This window comes from Ammospiza caudacuta, chromosome 1 (genome assembly GCF_027887145.1).
Source record: "Ammospiza caudacuta isolate bAmmCau1 chromosome 1, bAmmCau1.pri, whole genome shotgun sequence".
Lineage (NCBI taxonomy): Eukaryota > Metazoa > Chordata > Aves > Passeriformes > Passerellidae > Ammospiza > Ammospiza caudacuta.
In genome coordinates, this window is record NC_080593.1 from 10,341,694 (window position 1) to 10,356,414 (window position 14,721).

Below are 14,721 nucleotides of genomic sequence, written 5' to 3' on the forward strand. Positions count from 1 at the left end.
CCTTCAGGAATAAACACTGGGCACTAATGACTATACATGGAAGAACTTTAATGTCGCAATGTGAAAAACAAGATAAGCAAAAATAAAATGTTTTAAATTAAGCATTTTTATGTCTCAAATAATCTGAAGTTGAAAAGGCATATTGAATAAAAAATATGGCATAGAACAAGGTTGCCTAAAACTAAGATTGAAACTTGTCAAAAAGCTAATCTTAGTATTTTCAACTTTTGATTCCAACTTATTTTACATGGAAATTAATTAATGATTTAACAAATAAAACAAAGAACCAACATTGCTACCAGTACCACTCATGAGTCATGAACATCCATTTCCATTAACCCATTTTTACCTTTATTTCATTGTCATCACCTGGATAAATGACAGGTCTGGAGACAATCCAAGTCCTTTCTTTGGATGCTGTTGACAATTTATCAAATGTATCCAGTGGAACTCTGAGCTGAAAGTTACCACAGAGCTCCCATGCAGTGGCTATCATAGTTACCTGAGCTCAGAAAATTTCATGATTCATGCACTTTCCTATAAATTGTAGGTGGAAAACATTGCAACACAGTAACTTCAACTTAACCCAAGAGACAGCAACAACAATCATGCAAAATACATCAGGGATTTCAGCCTATCAGTTGAAGCATTTCTCCCATGAGAAGTCTGCATGAAACTGTCTTGCAAAATATTCTGTATTAAATTATTAATCATTGTGACATGCTTAGTAAGCTCTACTTGTCAGGCTCTCAGTATTTGTAGAATAACACACTAGCCTGCAAATTCAACTAGAATAAAAGAACAAAAAAACTTGTTTGAAATTTCATGCTGGAAACAACCTCTGTTAAATTAATGCACCTTTTTTGCGTTTGAGGATCTTGTCCCAGTTATTGAGTAAAATTATTGACCTTCATTCAGTACCTACAATTACCATTTTGTAACATTATCTATGTTACAACTCAAGTTCTATGCACAAATTAATGTATTTTTAATTCCTATCAATTTTTTGCTTCCTGACTCAGCAGAGCTTGCAGCTCCCAGCTGTGTGACTCCTTGTTTCTGCCCAGCTGGGGTAGCTGCACGCCCATCCCTGAGAGCTTGGGCTCAGGAAGAAGAATGCCCAAGAAGACCTACAGCACAGGCCAGGAGTACACAGACCTCCAATTTACTGAGTTTACCTTAGTGTTTAGAAAAATAGACTTGAGAGCCATAGAACTGAGGTTGGAAGGGACCTCACCAGGTCATCTAGTGTAACATCCTGCAGAAAGGAGCTACTTTGCTTAAATAATTAATAAATAAAATTGATCATCAATTAGATCCCTACCACACAGCTGATGAGTGAATTCACAGGACACAGCTGGGTGCAGGGACATCACAACTTCCTTCTATCATTTCTTGCACAGAGGCTGAGGTGCTTGGTGCCCAGCTCTGAGGGTTGGGTCACCAAGCCCTGCAGGAATGGCCCAAGGGTCTCCAGGCCACAAAGCACCCCGGGCTGGAACGAGCCCTTCCAGTGCCTGCAATCTTGCCTAGCTTTGGGCTGTCCTTGGACATGTTCCTATATGGATCTTAAAGGGAAGAATGATCACTGTTAGGCCTTAATTCCCTTGCTGTAAATTTCACAGCTACTGAGGACTCAAAGATTAACATGAAAGACAGGTTGGCTTCACTTTGGTGGTGTCTGAGGAAACTGAGATGCCGGAGCCTGCTCAAATTGGATTCCACATTGGATGACTGGCATGCAGCAATATTCCCTGCAGACAGTGAGAACGGAGAGTATCACCTCTATCACATGAATACAGATTAGAGAACTTTCCTCCAGAGCTGCCATCTACTCTGGCAGCTAAATTTACTGCATAACACTGAAAAAAATACAAGTGGATTTTTACATTTCTCATAAAACATATTTCAGAAGGTGCCTGAGAAAATTGTTGAGAGCCTGACTGCCTTAGAAATCAGTAGGGAATCATACAACAGTTGGACACTTTAGGATATATAAAGCCACCATTTGGGATTAAATAATCTGACTGCTTCAGCAGCCAGCTACAAATGGGTCCAGGACAATCTGCAGTTTTGGTTCTTTCAAAGGTACCATCCAATATTCAGAGTTTGTCAGGGGGATAATATAAACAATTAAATTGATTAAAAGAAGGAAACAAATTTGTTTCATAGGAAACAAATTTTGTACTCAACTCTTAGCTGAGAAAATACTGAAAATAGCCACAGTGGTAACTTTATTGGCAAACACTGCTCCTAGGTGGGGGCTGGATGAACTAAAAGGCCAAACCAGTTTAAACAGTACAGCAAATACTAAGAAGAATCCTGGGCTGGAGTGAACCCATCAAATTAATACCAAAGCCATCTGCAGGAGTGCCTTGCACAGTTATTTCTGCTCTCCAATGAGATCTGTGAATACACAGGCAGTGCTGATCCAGGTACCACCTGTGTTGCTGGACTGAATGGAAGGCTTGTTCTTGACCCAAGTGAGGAAAATGCTGACACCTGATCAGTACTGGCATTGCCAGGGAGTCTGCAATCCAGAACCACCTTGCCATGAGGGACATGTGGAGACAGCCATGCTTTTCCTAGGCTTTAGCTCCCTTCCCATTGATTAGCAGATGATTTTTATTCTGGTAAAAAATGGACATATCCCCTTCTAAGGGAAAAAAACCCCTAAATAAAAGTGGAACATAATTTTGTAGTTAGTAATATTAAAGATTGTCCAGTGGGACCCATTCTAAATGGGATAGTGACTGGTTGATGAAGTTTTGCAGCTTTTACTTATGGCTCATAAAAACTGACTGAATATGAATTCAGACAAAGTATAGCTGTTTATGGGAAGAGGTAGCATAAGTAATTATAGAATTATAATGAATTATAAATTAATCTTTCATGCAAAGAGCATGATTTCTATGGCATTTTTTCTGGAACAGATAGAGGATATAACAGCCTTTTTCTTATTTATGCAGTACATCATCATATTTTTCATCAATTAACCTTACCACACTAATGAAAAAATAGGAAAGAATGCCATGGGTAGAAATCTGCTGATTCTAAATCTAAGGCAATTAAATACAGTTCTAGGTCCTTTTGAAAGCATATTTAAAGACAATTAACAAGTGCTAGAATTATGACAATTTGTTCAATTGATCAATTTCAGAGAAAAATAAAATTTAGACATTGAAGTTGAACAAAGGACCTACTAAATTCTTATGTGTGAATCTGTTCCAGATCAACAAGCACAGAAATCCCCATGAGGTGTCCTGCACTTCTCATGCCACTTTCTCTCAGGTAAGATCCAAAAATCTGCCTACAGACCTTACAGCAAGGCTCCCTAGGTCACAGGAGTCTGGCTACAGGACTGAAAATTCAGTTCATTGTATTACCAATTAGAACAGGGATATGCAAGAGAGGAGAGGGTGTGTGTGTGTGTGTGCAGAGGCAAGCAACACACCAACCTCCATACGAACCATTTATTGAATAAATACATGCATCATAATGTAGAATTACATGAGCAAAAAAGGCAATCTGTACAAAATTGATTACCCTTTGTTCTCATTTTAACTCTCACCATTTGCTGCAGCTCTGATAAAGGATTCAAGACAGAAAATTAAAACTCTTTTAGTCCACCTCCAAGTGATATGCATGCTGATTTGAGTTTGAGTTATACCACTGCTATAGTTAAGAAAGCTGGTTTTCTTGTCAGTGAAGCAGAGTAATTCTAAAAACAGTTTCAATAGTACAGAACATGTGTTGGTACATACAGGTAACAAAGCTTATTTTTTAACCATGTCTTAAACATCTTCATATGTTCATATTTTAAGGCACAGGATAACAAGAACTACATGAAAAGCTATCAGTTGACATTGAAGAAATGACTTGATAATGAGGTGCAATTTTTGCCCAGAGGCAAAATTGTCCTTCCCACTTCCATATAAATGGAACAACTGGAATTTGTAATACAAAAGTTGCATCCACTATCCAAAGAATCAGTCTCATCTAGGCACTCACAGTCTGATCCAAATTCACTCAGGAGAATGCTTCTGAAGATCTGGCATCCAGAACTGATTATAGACTATGGGAATTCTAGTTGCTGAATTGCAATGACAGTTCAGTCTCTTCATTTCAGATTCCTAAATGGAAAATGGTATCTCTAAGAACCAACCCCTAATTTTAGGTAGTGAGCTATTTTGAAAACCTGCCCTATATTCTTTATTCAATTACTCACTTTGTGCTATCCTTTCACATTTGCCTGAACACAGCATTATTTTCCACCTTCAAACTTTAGAAGACAGAATTTTTTTTTGTTCAAGTGCAGTTTTCTGTCCCCAGACTTCACTTAAGACTTGGAACAGTGAATCACTTTAACACCCTATTTTTTGGCTGCAGATCAAACTCTGTGCAGTCACTGGCCAAAATGTAGAGAAAAAATCCTTCCACCTCAGACTGAACAAAGGCAAAAGGCAATTATGTTGAACTGCCACTCTTAGACCTCATTTATTCAGATTAGCATTTGGTTTCTGCATTTTCATTGCATTAAGAACAATTCTCTGTCTTTCCATTTTTAACATCTTAATGGAGAACTAGCAAAGAAAATATGTATTTCATAATATATTTTCTATTAATTGATGAGTGTATATATAGCTACTCATACATTCCAATATACAGTGAAGCCTTCAAATGGAAATGTTTTCTTACAAAGAATCTCTATTGCCCAGCCCAGTAACAGCAGTTACAGTACAATTTACAATGTAAGGTTGTTTGATAAAATTGTTGTGTATAAAACGTGGCAATGGGAAGGCCATCACTGTAGAGGTGTATGGTGCAGGTCACACATAACCATAACAAATGTTCATGTTAAATTGAATTTAGACAAACTTAAATTTTTAGACTTGAAAAAGACAAAAAGCTACATCTATGGTAGGCACTTTGGTACATCTAGTAATGTAGACAAATTCTACATCTAGAGTTAAGGTTCTGTCAGTTTTCTTGCAATAAAGCTAATTTCAGGAGTTTATCATTCCACGTTAAAATTCTTTCTTGGCTGAGACATCATTCTAGAATCTTAGCTAAATAATATACTTTGTCTAATTGCATACTTCTCCAAGGATGAGGACACTGGCTTTGCAAAAGCCAAGCTGTTCTCTTAGATTCTTAATGCACATTTTTCTAACAGTCTGAAAAAACTTACCAGAAAAAGAAAAATCAGTTCTGAACACAAAAATAGAAGTCCCATAATTCATAAAATTAGAGTTATGAGCTCAGCTGCTGGGGCTGATAGTCTCCCTTCAGACCCTGCCTGCCTGGATCAGTGTGTGCTGACTGCTGCCTCCTGCCCAGCCCAGGGCAATGCTGCAGGAGAGCAGCATTGCTCAGAAACCTGCCTGCACCATTGATGTGCAGTTTGTTCATGCACCAAACATACTAAGCAGCAATGAAGCAACTGTCAAAGACAGTCAATTTTATCTCAGTTCCCCACTTCCTTACCTACTGGTGTTTATTTGAGGATTACAGAAGGTATCACATAACATACTATTTTAGCACGGTACTGTGTAATAAAAATAACATATGTCTTGTACATATGCCTACTATATGAACTTAACCTGCAAGCTGATTTGTCTACTTATAAATCAGTGAAACATGGTGGTAGGGACAGTTTAAAGTGGCTAGACATCTTTATAATACAGAAAAATCCATGTCCTCATACCTTCAAAAGATCACATGTCCAGTACTCCAGAGTACAGGAATAAATAACGAAATCCAACTGAACCTGTATAATAAAACTGTACTGTTTGTTATGTTTACTCCATTAAATGAAAACTCAGATTTAGAAACTGTTATTTGTGGACCTCATCCTCTATTTATACAATATTTATAGAATTCTCATTTTTATTTATAATATTCTATAGCATGATTTCCCAATAATACATTTATATATAAATATTAAAATGTTAATGTTTTATACATTTTAAGCTAGCCCCACTGGGCCAGAAACACAATAAAGTAAAAATGTTTTTCTGCAGTTTCATTTTGCAGAGTATCACAAAATGATTAAGACCATTGTGCTGCAAAGACAAAAGAGATTCATCTGAAGAAATTAACATGCATTTAGAAGAAAATATCTTTATCCTTTACCTAATTTTCTTCTGAATTCAAACCAGCATGAAAGAATTATAAAAAAATAGTATATATTTACATGGTACAGTATACCTTGGTGAGATATAAAACAAGGCAGGAAAACAGCAGAACATGTTCTTTTCACTTTCTAATAGGTACAGCCATCATAAAGATCAATTGAAACACAAAAGGTTACCTTACTGTACTATTGCACATTACAGTAACACATAAAACTGTTTAGCAAAATAAAATACAAAGTTTAACAATGAGGATGGCTATGTCTACATAAAATGACAAAGTGTTATAAAATTATTGGGGATGTGTCTAAGAACTAAATCAGTAAAGCTATAAAAATAACATTGGTACATCTCTGAAAACAACGCGTTAAAAATATATAAAGGTTGGCAAAATTATGCATGAGGAATTCCTGGTGTCCATGGGCCTAACTTGCACCCTGTGGCCTTGTACCATCTTCTGTCAAATCATACCTGAAAAAGAAAAAACCAAAGGATTGGTTTTTTACATTTAGCATGTACTATTAAAACTATTATTAACAAAGTAATTATCATTAACTACTATTAACACTAACAGTGGTATTAACATTAGCATGTAGTATTACTATTAATAAAGGAAATGTTATACTTACCACTGGGTCCAGCCTTTAGCAAGTTCTTCAGATGCCAGAGGTATCAATAACTGTGGAAAGTTAAATTACCAATCAGTGCACTGTGTGTGCCTTTCATTCTAATTCTATTACAGATAAAAATCTGACAATCCTGTCAACTACAGTTAAGCAATGCCATTGGTACATGATGTGTTTTATATCCTTGTCATCACAGCTCTCTGCTATCTGCCTAAAGTTTCAAGTTGCTGTTTTTGACCTTAAAATCCTCACCCTTCAGTGGTGCAGTCCCAGAGCACAGCATAGCATGGCAGTGGCAATCAGCAGATGTGTTCCTAACTAACAGCCTTCCAGATGAACAGGAAAATTGAGGACACTGCTCACCATGAACAGACCATGATTCTGTATCTCTCATCCTCTTCACAGAGCTCAAATATGGCAATTTGAAAGGGTGTAGGAATTTACTATTCCATTTTCATGCCCCAAATCACGTGTGTAGCAATCGGGTGATTTAACGTGTGCCTATAGAACACTGAAGTCACAAACACAGCAGCTCTGTTGGCTTTGGGAATGTCTCCAGGAGCAGCTCCTTCTCATGGATTTTACAAACTGGGGATTTAATTACTTCTGTATTTCCCTAAGTACTTGTCTTTCCAGTTTTGTCTGAACATTTTCTGAAATATTGCCTGGTTTCTACTGGTTCTTTCCTTTCTCTGACAGCATGATTAGTCTGACAAGCACATTTCTTTTGTTACTGTGAACTTATTACTCCCTAGAAGAGACTACTGCCTCATCTTTCTAAGTCTGGCTCTGCAGATTGTTCCTTCCCTTACTGAAGCCTGACATCTCAGGCACCTGTAATTTTTGAAAGCTTCATTCCTGAATCAGGCTTCAATCACAATCAACACTAACTCATATGTCAAGAGGATTTTTGTTTTTTATAAGCTGGATTAATAGAATTTGCTTATTGTTAACTTACTTTGCCAAGCAGCCCTTTATCTTTGGACAGGAATCCACCACTGTTCTTCACTGCTACATCTAGTGTTCTTCTCTGTACTTCAGGCAGGGAAACACTGAAATCAAACCTGACAGGCAAAGAGATGTATTAGAGGGAATTCTGTACCAGAGGTCCCAGTTCAGCTAAACAGCCAATCAAATCAAAACGAAACCATCTTCCTCCCCAAATTAAAAAATGAGGTCTGAGACAAATTTAAAAAAATTCCTATGTTTTGCCTAAATTTTTTCTTGAAAACAGTGATCAATATCAACATCAAATGTTTGAGACTTCTTTTACCTTTGGCATCTAGAAACCACTGGTAAAACAAAACAAACCCATGAACAAGACAAAAGGAGGCAAAGGTGAAGCACTGACTAGAGAAAAGAGAATGTGGAATCCTGCTGTACTGACAGCTCAGTATTAGCATTTTCCAAAAGAAAAAGACTGGTCAGTCTTACTGATCCTTGGTACTTGATAACCAGAGCTCCTTTTCTTTCTTGTCTGGCTAAAGAAAAGTATCAAAGATAGCTCTTTACTAGAGCTGCAACTTAGACAAAGTCAGGACAAGGTTATACCACAACCCACATCAATTTGTCACTGCAGTTCTTAAATAGCTTTATTGCTTTGCAATACACTTTCCTTGGAAAGGCACATGGTAAAATAAATCAATTACCTGGAATGAACAGGAGAGAGCTGCACTACCAAGAAAATCTGCTGGAGTCTCTAACTAATGATTTACAGATCTGACAGAATGGACTGAAGTGGTGTTTTCCCTGAATTCATTTGCTGTCAGTAGAGAAAGGTCTTTATTGAAAACCAAAGAGTGGGAGAATAAGGGGCAGACATGTGAGGGAAACTACTTTCAAAAAGATGAGTGCAAGGATAAGGATTTTTATGCAATATAATATTGCACAAGCTGTTACAACTACCAACATATGGGCCAGGATATAACCTACAAGGAAATTTCCTGCCTCCCTGGATGCAGAGAAGTGCCACAGAGTGACTGAGCAATGTGAGCATGCACAGGCTGGCAGCATCAGCCAGGCACTCAGCCAGCCAGGCTTTGTGGCAGGAAGGGAGAGCAGCAGCACTGGCCAGCTAAAGGCACTCGTGTTCTCACCACCTGCCAGGAGAGCGAATCCTGCAGCTGAGCTACAGCACAGGGCCATGGAACTGGTGTAGGAAGGCAGGAAAGACAGAAGTGGCTGCTAACAGCAAGAAGGGCTGTAGTGATAACAGGGAATAGAAAAGGATAGAAGAGCTCTTACAGCAGAAGAGAAAGGTATGATCAAGTCTAATGCTGACAACCAGGAACTTCAACAGCTCACCCTTCAGTAAGCACAGAAATCTTGATTTGACAGCTTTGTAATTACATGATACAAAACTACTACACATAGTTTAGAACTTACATTTGATCAAACACTGGGTTTAATGTCTTCTTTGATACATGTGTTTTTCTTCTTCCTGATCGTCTCTTATCAGGCAATAAATACATTCGCACATAGGGGTCGGATCCTTCTTCAGAAAACGCTATCAGATTTCTGGGGAAGTGAAAACCAAGGAAAAGCACTTAGAAAATCAACAAAACATTGCTGAATATAAATGTCTACATTACCATCACTTAATTTAGAACATGAAGCACTTCCCCTGCACAAAATGGAGTGACTTGAACAACACCAAATGACCTAAGCAGAGAGCAGAGGTGGGAATGCAATGTTTCCTAAATTCTAATTTGAAGTTTGGATATGGCTTTTTAGAAATCATGTGTTTTGGTCATTCTGTAAAATAATCAGTCTCTTAGAAACAGCTTTCATATACTGCTGATAAAAATCTAAATGTCATTTTCATTTAAAATCTGACAAATATAGAGAGGCATAATAGACAAATATAAAATCAGAGCAAAATCTTCCACAAAGTTTTTCCTGATTCTGAGCACAGCTCTGAATATTTTTGTATTTATGCATATTTTATTTCAAAAAGAAGAATGATTAACCAATCCACTTAAGAGTAAGTCAGGATAGGACAAACTTTATAGAGAAATATGCCCAGATATGAAATAGTGTATGGTATGCTCACCTGCAGGAATGCACCACCACAATCAGTTTGTTTCTTTGTGAACTGTGACGAATTGTTAGCTGAATCTGTCCTAATGGAGACTGCCCCAGAGTTGTTCCACTGCAGGAAAAAAGAGAACATTATGCTTAGTTTTTAAAATGCACATTAGAAATAAGACTTAACTGAGCAGTTTTCCCAGAAATCAGGTATTATCCATTTAACTTCTCTAGACCAATGGGAAAGAAGAGAACCCATGTAAGTCTGTGAGCACGTCCTCATCAGATCCTTGTGCTACAGTTCCTTGGCCAACAACTCTGCTCTCCAAAATAGGCCAGGTATTCCTGTCATTAGGAATATGGGACTTTCTTCATTACAAGTAAAGAATTTGCCTGCCCTAAAATAAATATCAAAGCAGCATCTAGGAAATTGGAAAGAATAATAGTGCTAACTGCAATGAAAACCTCAGGCATGGGCCACTCTTACCTAAAACCAGAAGCCAATTAGAAGATCAGCCCATTATTTTCTGAATTCTCTTATCATAGAAATGTAAATATTCTTGGGATTAAAACAGTGATCATTTCAATCCACAATTCCTGCTGTAAAAGCTCAATATAAATACAACCATTTTACTTTTCTATAGTTCATATGAATCTTCTATGTTCATATGAATCTTCTATGAAAAGAAGATTAGAAAAAATTTACACTTATAGGTCATGTTTAACTAAAAAGCAAGCACCATGTTTAAGAACTTGTGTTTTACAGAATGGTCAGCATATGCAGTTCCCTCATCTCCATGAAAGGCTCATTTTAGTTTGTGTGAGCTGTCTGTAAGTATTTTCCATATCACACAGGACTGTGTGTGCCATATTTGCCACTTCTCAGCCACTTGAAGGATCTTATCTTCAAGGGAGAAGAGTGCCTATTTTGTGAATATCTACTACAAAGTGATTGATCCATTAAAATTCCCAAGTCATTCACTTAAAAAATAGAATAAAGATTTAATTTCAGTATTTTCTTAGTTGAAATAAAAAAAAATAATACTCAAAGTGCCTAAATCATGTGGTCTGCAATAAAGGACCTCATTACCTGTAGCTTTACCACTCTTACCAAATGACAAAGTATGGCATTTGTGCGTTACATGAGGAGTGGGATTTCAATCTTTGTCACAATTAACAAACTCTAACTCAGTTTTGGACCAGAAGAGAGCCTGACAAAGTCAAGACAAGTTAGCATGTGACTATGAAGATAAATGGGGGTCTGGAGCACATAAGCAGGTGGTGTATTTGTACAAATTGTAGAGAGAGCCAACAACAGACTCAGCTGCAGCCCTTCCACTGCTTAAAGTAGGCATTTTAGAGAAGACCAAGTCAGAATCCTCATGGCTGTACACAGTAAAATAACAAGAGACCATAGTCAAGCTGCAGCAAGATAAAGTCCAATAGAAATAAGGAAGAACATTTTAAAAGTGGAGTGGTTAAGCACTGGAGTTGCTGAACAAGTTATGGCATCTCAATCCTTGGAGATAACCAAAAGTTGTTTGGACAAGGCCCAAGAAACCTAATCTAACTTTGAAGAGGAATCTGTTTAGAGCAGAAGGATGATCAACCAGAGATTCTGTCCAACCTCTGTGACTCAGTTGATTCTATGACCTCTGACAGAGAAGATGAATTGGTTCAATGCCTTGCAAATAAAAAATAAAATCTTTCCACTAGGATTCACAGAGAAGCTCGATGAATAGGGAATGAATAGTTTCTAGTCTCCTATTAAGAGCAGGATGGCTGTACTTGGTAAGTAAAGGCAAGTAAAAAAAAAATCAAGAATTTAAGAAAGCATGTCTGCACCAATCTTCAGTGACTGCATAGTAACTGACTACCCATTGAACATTCTTTATAGCCTAATATCCCTCTGAGTTATTTTAAAAGACCAACCATTTCCAGCTTAATTGGCTTAATTAATGCTAATAGGATTCAGTGGTGAAAGAGGCAACTACTGCCATGAAACTACAAAGTGCAGCTATGAGAAGAAGTGGGACTTAGATTATCTAGCAGACGATCACAATGCTAAGAAACTTCTAATTGCAGCGTCTGTCTGAGCCACCAGGAAGAAGCAGAAAATCCCAATGACTGAGCAGTAAGGAACATTTCTGAAATGTGAATTCCTGCTCTGGTGGCCCTCTGTGCACGGGCTGGGAAGCGCTGCAGAAGCCCTGAGCCCCCCGTACTTCTCGAGCTGGCGCAGGCGCTGGCGCAGCTCCTGCGTGGCGATGGGCAGCGAGATGTCGGAGGCGATGCTGGGCGTGGGCTCCTTCGCCGACAGGTGGCTGGGGGAGCACGAGAAGTTGGAGGCCTGCAGGCTGGAGGAGCTGCGGCTCAGATCCGTCGGCCACTGCGGGCTGGCATTGGCAGGCTGACTCTTATCAGCCGCGTCAGTCTTTCTATCACTGTCAGTCACTGGGGATGCTGGAGCGGGCTTGTTTGGGTCAGATGTTGGCGAGACAGGAACCTGAGGCTTAAAAGATGATTTTCTTGCATCTTTGGAAACAGATGGCCTTTTAACTTGGGCTGAGTGTTGATGATCTGGAGATCTTGTCGGCTTTTCAAGAGAAAGGACCTGGATACAGGAAAATACATATTGTGTTGCTATTTTGCAGTATACAAATGACAAGAATAATGGTTGGTGACAGGTTGTAAAGTTAGGACACTAAAGCAGGACCAAAACCATTTACAATTGCTAACTCTACACTATGAAATACTTTACATGACAAAGCACATCTCCACCTTCTTCATGGTAACTTCATTTCACAACTGTGAAATTCTCTGTTTATTAAGAATTATTCTCCTCATTATTCTCTTCCCATATTCTACCCACTTCTAGTGTAAATGCTATTTACTTTGCAGTTCCAGCCATCTGGAAAGATATTCTGTAATTTTTTCATCTACTGTTTTGAAATTTAATTTTACATCACAATTTTTTTCTCATTGATTCTTCTTACTTTCTCTTTTATACGTAGCTTTAATTTATTAATGACACATAAGCAACAAAGTGCTTTAGAAAGAAAAATAACAGAAGTGTGACTGTTTGCAAAGAGATATAGTACCTCATTAAACAAGTAATTTAGATGGAGAAAAAAGACAAACCAACTTTCAGGTTGCAAGTTTTGTTTTCTAAACTCCAACATGTCTAAGGGCTGGTTTGAATTTTTCCAGTACTATGCAGGTACTTCCTTTCCTTATACACTTCACTTTTTAAAACCATCAAAACCTCAGTTCCATTTCTAGATAGAGGCTTTTTCACTGATCTGTAGCCCACTGGGTTCAAAAGAGATTTGAAGGAATTCAGATTCCAAACATGATTTCCAAACCTTAAACCACAGGAGACATTGTTTTTAATTAATGCAGGTGACTATTGTTTCATTTTGAGCATTTTACAGTTTTCAAACGGAATATATTTAAATTAGAGGCTATCTCTGTGTACTGATGCACTGCACACCCAAGGACAATTTGCAGGTGACATCAAAGGAAATGTGCTGGCTTCTTCAAAAGCTGCTAGGAGTCACCACAGGAGTGGTGTCACCATAGCCCTAAATATGCTTTCAGATATTTACAATGGGAAAGGTTTTAGAGTACCCTGAGTGCAATCTTCATGTTTATAGTGCTGTTGGGACCAGAGTTGCTCAGCTGGAATCGCTGATGCATAGTTAAATCTTCACTCTCTAGCAACTGGCTTAGAGGCAGCTTGAAGTTCCCCAAGGAACACTGGTGCTGTTCATCCCTCACCTGAAGGAACACAGAAATTAAGTCACTTTGTATCATCTGCTTTGTAAGAATTCAAAGATAGAAAATACATTTTTATTTAAAAACAAAAAATACAAACCATATTGAAAGTAGTTTGTTCTTAAACCAAGTTTCCCTGATTTTAAGATGACATTACATTGAAGGAGAAAAAGACAAATATACTCAATGCCTCATTTCTTCAACCTTTCCTCCTACAGCAAAAGTAACGACCATATCTACATCTACCAGACCTATGAACAGAATAACTACAGGGTTTCCAAACTGTCTGTGTGAAAATTAATTCCCATAGCTTTTAAAGGAAGAGTGACTAAGACAGTCCTCACTCATTTACACTTCAGTCTCTTAGAACTATGTAAAGGACATGTCAACAGTGTAAAGGGATACATTTGGATAAAGTGAATACTTCCGTGGTGTGAGAGGGGAAAGAGTCCTACTTCCAAACTGGTATATCAAATTTAATTTTGGATTTCTTTTTAATTAGAAAAGACAGCCATTAACTGTGTTATTCATGTGAGAGCCTTTCTCACATGAATAACATAGTTATAGTCTTTCTTCCTTTTAGTAGTAAATGGAAATAAACATTTCATTGCCTGGTCAAAAAAAAAATACTTTAAGTATTATTTTAACAATGTTCACATTGTATTTAGCCTAATTTCATAACAGCCTTTAATGTGTGACTTTTACTGCTGCAACATCCTAGAAAAGAAAGGTATCTAAAGAGAGCGAGACACATACCTCAACTTCAAGATCTTGTCTTTTGGGATTGTGTACAAAGAAAGTAAAGTTTTCCTCCCATACTGGTTCATTAGTCTTGTATCTAATCTGAAGTTAAGGAAAAAGGAAGTACACAAATTATCAGACAGTTTGTCTAATGGAGGTGGTGTCAAGAGATGAGCACATTTTTCATTTTGGCATTTTATTTGGTGTGTGCAGAGAAGCAAGGTCTGCTGAGGAACAGCTGGGGGAGCTGGGGTTGTTGAGTCTGGAGGAGGCTCGGGGGAACTTTATTGCTCTCTATAACTCCCTGACAGGAATCTGCCTGAAGGGAGGCTGTAGCCACTCAGCCTCTTCTCCCAGGCAACCACCAACAGGACAAGAGGACACAGTCTGCAACTGCACCAGGGCAAGTTTAGGCC

At 38.0% G+C, this 14,721-nt stretch overlaps 1 protein-coding gene across 3 annotated transcripts in view; it reads right to left on the bottom strand.

Annotated features, from left to right (window-relative positions):
* Nucleotides 1-3,513: 3,513 nt before the first annotated feature.
* The window catches only part of ESYT2 (extended synaptotagmin 2), a 79,950-nt gene continuing 68,742 nt past the window's right edge, over nt 3,514-14,721 (bottom strand). For 2 of the 3 annotated variants that reach the window (XM_058807652.1, XM_058807645.1), the window contains 8 exons: nt 14,321-14,407; nt 13,418-13,567; nt 12,013-12,401; nt 9,813-9,911; nt 9,146-9,277; nt 7,719-7,824; nt 6,764-6,813; nt 3,514-6,605 (listed from right to left, as the gene is read on the bottom strand). In XM_058807652.1, the coding sequence (XP_058663635.1) occupies nt 6,560-6,605; nt 6,764-6,813; nt 7,719-7,824; nt 9,146-9,277; nt 9,813-9,911; nt 12,013-12,401; nt 13,418-13,567; nt 14,321-14,407 (1,059 nt within the window). In that variant the 3' untranslated portion in view covers nt 3,514-6,559. The remainder of the gene's footprint in view (nt 6,606-6,763; nt 6,814-7,718; nt 7,825-9,145; nt 9,278-9,812; nt 9,912-12,012; nt 12,402-13,417; nt 13,568-14,320; nt 14,408-14,721) is intronic. The other variant, XM_058807659.1, reaches the window with a different exon arrangement.